We start from the raw sequence: 9816 nt of genomic DNA, 5'->3' as shown, positions 1-9816 counted from the left end.
CAAATCAAAATAAGACCAGAAATTAAAAAGTTGATTTTTAGGGTGTGTCCCCACCTTGACCCACAATAGACGGAAAATGCTAAATGCTATTTAAAATATGTTAAATATTTTTTAAACAGAACTTCATTACTAACATATTAAACTAGAGACTATCCCTGCTTCAAATGCAGGTAAATGTATAAACCGTAAGTTCAATTTTCTCCCTTTGCAGTCCCCCAACAGTAACAAAATTCCTTAATCCACATCTATATATCTTGCAAAAACTTCCTATAAAGTTTCATCGAAATCCCTTAAGCAGTTTGGGAGGAGTTGCACATATCAGTTTAACTCGTGAAAGCCATAACTAGGATAAGCTACCTTTGGATTCCACTGACAATTAAAATATTCCTTCATACACATCTACATATGATGCCAAACCTTCCAATAGTTTCTTCAAAATCTTTCTAAGCCATTTAGGAGGAGTTATGCTTTTACATGTACAACATTTGAAGTTGAATTATCTCCCTTTGGAGTCCCCTTCCTTCATGCACATCTACATATGATGCCCAACTTTCCAATTAAGTTTCATAAACATCTCTTGAGCGGTTTAGGAGTTGCAATTAAAAGAAATGTTGACAGACGGATGGGCAGACTGACGGGGTGATTCCTTTATACCCCCAAACTTTGTGGGGATATAAAAACAACTGTCTAAATGAAATAAGAAAAAAACCTCCTATGTCAATTTTAAATAAACACCTACTTACCCCTTATGGCCCATTTTTTGCAGAATGGAAGGAACTAATGACCCCATTTTTAATAGCAAGCTTCCACTACAAGCAACAACACCATAACATAATACAACTGCATTTTTTTTTTGCAGTCCTATAAAAACGTTGCATCCAACCATTTAATACACATTATATAAGAAGATGTTACTAAATATTACTTTTCACTCTGAAAATAAAGTTAAAAAAATAATAATACCAAAATCATAAACAAACAAATAACTACCATCCAATGAATCAGAGGCCTAAATAGAACATAAATCTAAAAAGTTATCTTTTTTATTGAATAATTTTCACCATACAGTTCAGCAAAAGTCGATCAGATTGAAATGAAAATAGGAGATGCACAATGGCAATATCTGATGAAAAATGTGCAAGTTTCATCAAATTCATTCACTGTAACCATCTACTAGAATAAGTGCAAGTTTCATTTATGCATTTGGTTTCAGTTGCAGATCATAAAACGGTCAACCCTTGGTCAACAAAGAAAATGTCTAACTTCTGCATCAAGAAATCCAAGAGTGATTCAGTAAAAATAAAAAATAAAAGGTGCATAATAGCGTCATCTGATGAAAAATGTGTGCAAGGTTCAACAAATTCCATTCAGCAGTTTCATAGGAGACAGATTGAACTTTGGGGTATATGTAGGAACAGACAGTATGATCACTACATATCTCCTGCTAGGAGTATATATTAGTGCCAGTGTAAATCATTGCAAAAACTTTCCCAAAAACATTAAAAAATATGAAATATTAAATGACAGCATGTAATGTGAATGACACTACACAATACCACAATTTAAAACAATTCAATAACAAAGTTGTTCTTTAAAGCATATACACAAAATATAAGGCAGCACTCCTGTGGTTATTATTATTTAAATAATCATTAACTAAATACTAAAAAAGGGAAAATTCATTAAAAAAAGAAAGACAAAAAAATTGGTCCTGAATTGCTCACCTAAAATCCCACAGCATTGTCTCTTTGCACCAACTGGATAAAAAAAAAATCGTAATTAAATTGCGCCAAAAAATCTTTTTTGCACCAAAAGCTAGACTTACAAAATTAACCAACACTTGACATTCGATCTAGATCAATCCTGTTGGTACTAGTTGGGATTCCATTGCACTGACCACAATGTACCTGTTGGATCAAAAGGTGTTCACTACGCACAAGTACAACAAATAAAGAAAAAATATTGGATTTCTAACAAATAAAGTCAAGACTAGAATTTTGTCTCAGTGAATGATTCCATATAATAAGTACAATTATACAGGGATGTGAAGCTTACTTAAAATTTCTATGTAGTGATATCAAAATTTTACAGAACCTTCAAATGTCATCAATTCTTTTCTCTGTTGTATAGCTTTCATGGATACAAGAATGGTCATTACATTCCACTTGTATTTTGCTTGCTACTGGCCAAATCTGGTGATTATTCACACACCAAAACTAAAACAAACAGTTTAATCTTACTCTGAATATTTAAACCATTCATTTTGACTTAGAGTTTTGATATTTGTATTATACAGCATCATTACAATAACAATAATAAGATAATTGCAAATTCGACTGTTATTTGGGGCAAAAGTATTCTTTTTTTATTTTGGTGCAATTCAACTACAAAATTTGAGGAGAAAAAAATAGTTCCTTTTTTTGGTGCAAAAGGAGATAGCCAGATCACCCAATCATACAAAGTTCTTTCATTTCAGGCAAATTGTCCTTTGAAGATTTCATGCATATTTTAACCTTACTCCTAAGCATGTTGCAAATAAGTGATATCATTTCCTTGGAAAATTACCAACTTACAGTTGCAAGTAAACTTATATAGTCACAAAATGTGCAAAACGTAAAAAAATATACCTTGTCCCCCTTTTCTTTGGTGTTGGCCCTATCATTAAAAATCAAGAAAAAATGAAATGGTTCTTTCTTCCAAAATGATTGGCATTCTTAAAATAAATTACAAAATCCCTCAAAGCCTTTTGATTTATTGTACAAAGTGTGGAGGTACAGAGGGACAGATAAATGGAAACTGATATACATGTACCAAGAAGTCAATCAAAATACCAGTATATCAACAGATTTAAAGGAACAACAATCAATAAAAACAAAACATGATAACTATTTGGCTAGTTGTGATAGAGAAACTGTAATTTTTTACAAATTCCACGGAGGATTCTCTTAAGTTATTTTATGTCATTATGTGTATAAAACAATCTATAAAATAAAGCAAGTTCTAATAAAACATTCCTTGTTTATGCTTATTAGGGCAATCATAAATCAAATGAGAGGTATCGCCACACACTGTGCATTTTCGTACACCAGGTTTCCATGTTGGTTTTTTCTCAGTTAGATATTCCCTTGAAATAGACACTTTGCTACCTACTTCATAGTTTTCTCCAGATTTCTTATTAATGTCCATAAGATTTTCATCAGTACTCTCAGTGTAAGATTCCCAGTCATCTTCATTGTCATCATCATCAAAATCATCAATATTTTGATTTGTATCATCTTTAACATCTACATCAAGTTTCCGACTTTTTGTATTCTCATCTATGGCATTAGTAGTACTTTTATTTTCTAGGTTTTGAATATTTGCACCTGTAGATTCTGATGTAAGTTGATTTACATGATTTAATCCTGTATTCATTCTTTGTGGAGAATATTCAAGTTTCTGCGTTTCATCTTTTTTTGGAGATGAAACATATTTTTTTCCATAACTTTTTTGCTTCGACGAATGTAATGTTCCTCTATGTGTTTCTACAATATTTTCAGAACTGTTAGGAGGAATTTTCTCAGATTTTACACTTACACTCTCTGAAGTATCACTATCATACCAATTATCCTTGACCTTTGACTGTATGACCTTTGGTTCATCTTCAGGATTCCACCAATCTTTGGCCTGACTGTTGTGCGAGGACAATTGTCTAGGTTCTAAATCATTCTTCTTGTTATCTGTTTGGTAAAAGTTAGTTGTTACATCCATCTGAATCAGACGAGCCAGTGGACTTACTTCTCGACTTTGGCCAGCTAGATTAGGGCTTAAATCCTTATCTCCTTTTTGTGATGAAGCAGTAATATTCAAAGTATCATTAAAACTAAGAAGGGAGCAATTATTTGAGTTTTCATTCATTGAAAAGTGTAAACTACTGTCCTCTTGACTAGAATGGTTATCAATTGGTGGCTCTGTATCAGAAAAGCTAGCAGGTGGTAGCAGATAAACAGGTTCTGTGATATCACTAGTGTGTAGCTTATTGTCTAAGAACATTTGTTTTGTCTTCGGAACAATTTGTTGATTGCCAACAGTCTTAGAATAAACTCGGTTGGCAGAAGGAGATTCTTTCTTTAGCAATGGCATATTTGTATGAATCTTTGGCAGAGTAGGCCATGATTCTTCTGACTGACCAGAAGATGGAGTTGAACTTCTTGACCCTTGTTTGTAATAACTGGATGACTTGGGAGGGTAAAATGGTGGTCTGTTGGTCTTCTGAAACTTCACAGGTACATTAAACAGAGTTGTGTTCTCCTCTGTGCTACCTGAAATAAAATCATAAAAAAATGATTAAAGATTCAATTACATGTATAGGTCTTTAAATACTTATGCTGTGTTGTACAAATTGCAATATGTATTTTCAGTTTTAACCAATTATAATTTGGATGAAATTTGTGAATATAATTATAATTTGTACAAAATCAGCCAAACTTGAACAAAATTAAGTGCTTGGTTATTAAAGTAGGTTATCCATCAATTAATCAGCCTATATTGGAAAGGGAGACCATACATTAGGTTATATTATTTATGTGAGTTTCATTTCAATGCATGATTTATCTTGGTCTTTCATTTTGTGGGTGAGTAAATCTTAAGATATTGTTATCAAATTTTCCCAAATGTTGGATGTTGGAGCTATATAGAAGTAAATCTTTTTTAAGTGCAAAATTTCTCTAAATAAATGAATTTAACATCTTTAACTTATCAGGAACTAAATTAGGCTATAAATGTTATGGTTTTAATATGACCTCGATTCCCATCTCTACAGATTTCCTTGCCTGAATCTATATGCAATCTTTCAAAAGGGGACTTATTTTACAACTGTTTAAGTGGTTGTAACACTTCAAAAAGCAAGTGCATTAACACCAAAATATTATTTGTAATTCTCATTGTTTTTTGATAATTTTCAAAAATGGAAAATTTTTGAAGCCAAAATTAACATTATTTGATGAAACTGTGTGAACATATTCACTTCCATAAGAAAATATGTTTATGTTCATACCAGCATATTGAGGGTTTCTTCATATTAAACAATTACAAATGGATGAAAATTTCTACAATTTATGAATGATTTCTTAGCAGAGTTTGTTCAAATCATGACGTGTACAAAATTTTCATACAAATTATTTTGTGTACAAAATTACATGGAAGGATTTTACAACAGACCAATGAATAAATGTCTCTTCATAAATATCAGTACTGTCCCTAACACTTGTTAAGAATTTTCAGTGATTTTGATATTTTATCTAAAATGACTTGCACATATGCTAAACCAGGGAATCCTGGCATCGACATTATATCACTACATGCATACAATATTTAACGCAAAAAAAGTATGTTCTTAAATTGCTTATATTTCAAGCAGTCTTTTAACTAACTGAAACATGAAACACCATTCCTCTTTAAATGGTAGCCAATGCAGTCTTTTAACTAACTGAAACATGAAACACTATTCCTCTTTAAATGGTAGCCAATGAAGTCTTTTAACTAACCGAAACATCAACCACCATTCCTCTTTAAATGGTAGCCAATGAAGTCTTTTAACTAACCGAAACATCAAACACCATTCCTCTTTAAATGGTAGCCAATGAAGTCTTTCAACTAACCGAAACATCAAACACCATTCCTCTTTAAATGGTAGCCAATGAAGTCTTTTAACTAACTGAAACATCAAACACCATTCCTCTTTAAATGGTAGCCAATGAAGTCTTTTAACTAACCGAAATATGAAACACCATTCCTCTTTAAATGGTAGCCAATGAAGTCTTTTAACTAACCGAAACATCAAACACCATTCCTCTTTAAATGGTAGCCAATGAAGTCTTTTAACTAACCGAAACATCAAACACCATTCCTCTTTAAATGGTAGCCAATGAAGTCTTTCAACTAACCGAAACATCAAACACCATTCCTCTTTAAATGGTAGCCAATGAAGTCTTTCAACTAACTGAAACATCAAACACCATTCCTCTTTAAATGGTAGCCAATGAAGTCTTTTAACTAACCAAAATATGAAACACCATTCCTCTTTAAATGGTAGCAAATGAAGTCTTTTAACTAACTGAAACATTAAACACCATTCCTCTTTAAATGGTAGTCAATGAAGTCTTTTAACTAACTGAAACATCAAACACCATTCCTCTTTAAATGGTAGCCAATGAAGTCTTTTAACTAACCAAAATATGAAACACCATTCCTCTTTAAATGGTAGCCAATGAAGTCTTTCAACTAACTGAAACATGAAACACCATTCCTCTTTAAATGGTAGCCAATACAGTCTTTTTAACTAACCGAAATATGAAACATCATTTCTCTTTAAATGGTAGCTTGAGTTTTTAAGATTTACTTAACATTTCTGAAAGTGTGATACATGTTGTTACTGTCTTAGTTTTGCTATGGTTTTACAAACTCAAGAAAAACATAAGCAAATTGAATTCCAACAAACTTTCAAATTAGCTTGCCAGGAATTATTTACCACAATGTCTAATAATCAAAGTATCCTTGTCAGGCAAATAGCCTAATAAACATTTTCTTTAACTGGGTCACATTGTATGAGTTTAACAGATAATCAAATTACAATCTCAAATGACTTGCTTCAAGTATAATCCTTTGATTGATTGAATATTGGACTTGTATTGTTCTTCCTCATAGTAATGAAATATCTGCATTTTTATTTGCAGATATTTAAAAAATATATATATATGATTTAAAAAGTAGTTAAGTACTTCTCCTTCTAAGAATTGGGCAAAATGCATATAAGGTGTGGAAAATAAGGGAAAAAACTCAGAAATTTTATTGCATTAACCAATTAATTATACCTGATAACCACTAGAAATAACCATCAAAGTATTTGTAAAATTTGCCTTTTTAAGATATTGATAGGTCAAATTTAGTTGAAATGCACTATGGAAAATTGGCGAAAAAATTTTCCTGCACTCTTTCCTTATATAAGCAGTCAAAAAATGCTTCAAGATAATCTTAAATAGCTTTTTGGTTGTTTTCTAGAAGTACTGAATATATTTTAGGCAAAACATGACTAAATTGGGGAAAATGATGTGCCACCCATTGCCTGATTCTTGCAAAGAATAGTACTTAAATACTATCACTATAATCTAATTGCAAAACTCTGATTACTACTGACCTTATTGGGCTTGTAGTGTAAAACTCATTAATAATTAAAATAATAAACAAAACTCATGAGACTCAGATGAATTTCAAACTATCTGTTATAGATTAGTTTTTAATAAAATGACTGCACAATAGCCACTGGTGTATACCTGAATTCAATAGAACCTTACTTGTTCATTACTAATTTCAACAATGTCTTATGTCAGTTAAATCAAAAATAGAATTTCACCATTTTAATTATGGCAGAATACAACATATCATCTTAATAATCCTATCTGATAAGATGATATGTTTATCAGACACCGCACATTTACATGTATTATGTTACTATAGACAACCTGACAAACATGTAACTACTTGTAAAAGTGCAAAAAGCAAATCAAGTGAAGAAAAAAAATGACCCTAGCTAAAATGGCAGAACAATACTACTAAAAATAGACTTTGTAGGTGAGTAAATATACATGAATAATACAATGGTTTATATACAGTCATTGCTACCTGTATTTTCCTCTGTTTGACATGATACTTCTAACATCTGTGCACTGGCTTGAACACCATAACTTTTTCTATGTATCATACCTGATTTTAAGTTCAACATTAAATATATCTGGAGTGTTCTTTCTCTGATGTTTCTGAGAAAAAAAACTTCCATATTTTAGTATGTGAGTATATGATAATATCTTATCAACTGACAGATCAAGTTCTGTTCTCCTGGTTCATGGCTCTGACTCTTTTAATCTGCAGAACGGAAGTCAATATGTCAATTGCATACTAAAAATCAAGTCAATATCTGCAAGCATTTATATAAAAGTTAGTACTGAAAACTGTAAAAGGACAGAATGACAGAAAAGGGTGTAACTATAAACACTTAACATTTGGCACAAACTAAATGTTTTATTTTCACAACTCTAAATTTATCTCTATGTCTACCCCGGACTTGACTTTTTATGAGCAACTCGGCAGGTGTTTCTAGAAAAGCAGAGGACGCTTAACCTACCGGTGCACCTGGTCCATGCTCCCAGTTTTTAGTGGAGGCCGAGTTGCTCATTTACTTTTGTTACTTTGTATGATTTTAGTTACTTTATGTTCTTTGTTGTGTATGTCTGTTTTCCATGTCTGGTCTTTGTCCCTGGATCACATTCTTTTGATTACCGCTATAACCTTGCTTCCCTTGATTACTCTTCCAATAAAAATTTAAATGCTGTAGAATCAAAAAGAAAAAGATTCTGTAGTAAATCATTATTTTAATATTACCTGACATAACCTTGGATCATTATCATGGCCTAAATCAATATTTTCATTACCAAAGGCAAATGACAAAACAAAATCTATAATGGCAAAAACTGTCTCATAATTTAACTGTTTAATTCAGGGTCAGATCCATGATTTAAGGTTGTCTAGTAATATAATTATCTTAAATTAAGACTTTATGCAAAAAAATATTTGTTATTTCTGTCTCCTATATTTAAATAGCATTACGTGTTGTTAAATGCATGATATAAGTGTTAACTGTATGATATGAATGTTAAGTATATGGCATGTTATCTGTATTACATGCATATTAACTGTATATGTGTGTTATCTGTATGACAGTGGTTTTAACTGTGTGACATACGTGTTAACTGTATGATAGGAGGTTTTTTTCAATATGACATGTTTGTTAATCACATGATATGTGTGTTACCTGCATGACAGAGGTTTTATCTGTATGTCATGTGTAATAACTGTATGACATGATTGTTAACTTCATGCCACAGGTTTTAGCTGTATGACAGGGGTTTTTACTGTGTGACATTTGTGTTAACTATATGACATGGGGGTTCACTATGTAACATGTGTGTCAAAAGTATGACAGGAGTGTTAACTGTATGACATGTATGTTAATTGTATATGTGTCTTCACTGTACAATATGTATGTTAATTGTATATGTACATTAACTGTATGATATGTATGTTAATTGTATATGTATGTTAACTGTATGAAATGTATGTTTAATGTATATGTGTGTTAGCTGTATGATATGAGGGTTAACTGTATGGCATGAGGGTTAACTGTATAAAATGTATTTTAGTTAAATGACATGAGGGTTAACTGTATGACATGTATGTCAACTGTAGAGGTGTTAACTGTATGACAAAGGTGTTAACTATATGATATATATGTTCACTGTATAACAAGTTTGTTTACTACACTTAGAAGTACAGTCCTTACTGTGATATCTGCCTGTTCAGTATTTTATCTTTACACTCTCCCAGTAGTCTAGGTTTAATACCCTTAACTGTATCTAACAGAGCTTCTCCACATATCTCCCATATTGCCTCAAAACTTTCCAAGTATATCTCCTGAAGTGTGTCTATCCCAATCTGTCTACCCTATTAACAAAGCATCATACATCACTGTTAACAATAATTACACAAAATCATATAATCACATTTAATCTGTGAAAAGAGTTACCTAAAATTTATAAACAGAATCATGTAACTATAAAACAAACATTCCAAATTCAGTAAAGATACCAGAAAATGACGAATCAGTAAACATTTAAAAGGTATTGAAATAAATTGTTGGAATAAATTGTATATATATATCTGTCAAAAGAGTTTTCACATCTCTAAGGAAAAGAAAACTGGTTTAAGTTCATAGGTCATGTTAAA

General features: G+C 31.5%; 1 protein-coding gene across 4 annotated transcripts in view; it reads right to left on the bottom strand.

The window, feature by feature from the left end:
* Nucleotides 1-1027: 1027 nt before the first annotated feature.
* The window catches only part of LOC148620978 (uncharacterized), a 34207-nt gene continuing 25418 nt past the window's right edge, over nucleotides 1028-9816 (bottom strand). For all 4 annotated transcript variants that reach the window (XM_088574935.1, XM_088574934.1, XM_088574933.1 and 1 more), the window contains exons 16-18: nucleotides 9374-9534; nucleotides 7660-7793; nucleotides 1028-4301 (exon numbers count right to left, since the gene is read on the bottom strand). In XM_088574935.1, the coding sequence (XP_088431061.1) occupies nucleotides 3001-4301; nucleotides 7660-7793; nucleotides 9374-9534 (1596 nt within the window). In that variant the 3' untranslated portion in view covers nucleotides 1028-3000. The remainder of the gene's footprint in view (nucleotides 4302-7659; nucleotides 7794-9373; nucleotides 9535-9816) is intronic.

This window comes from Perna viridis, chromosome 3 (genome assembly GCF_037379345.1).
Source record: "Perna viridis isolate PV_CMFRI_1.1 ecotype Kerala chromosome 3, ASM3737934v1, whole genome shotgun sequence".
Lineage (NCBI taxonomy): Eukaryota > Metazoa > Mollusca > Bivalvia > Mytilida > Mytilidae > Perna > Perna viridis.
This window is presented reverse-complemented; position numbering and strand designations above follow the sequence as displayed.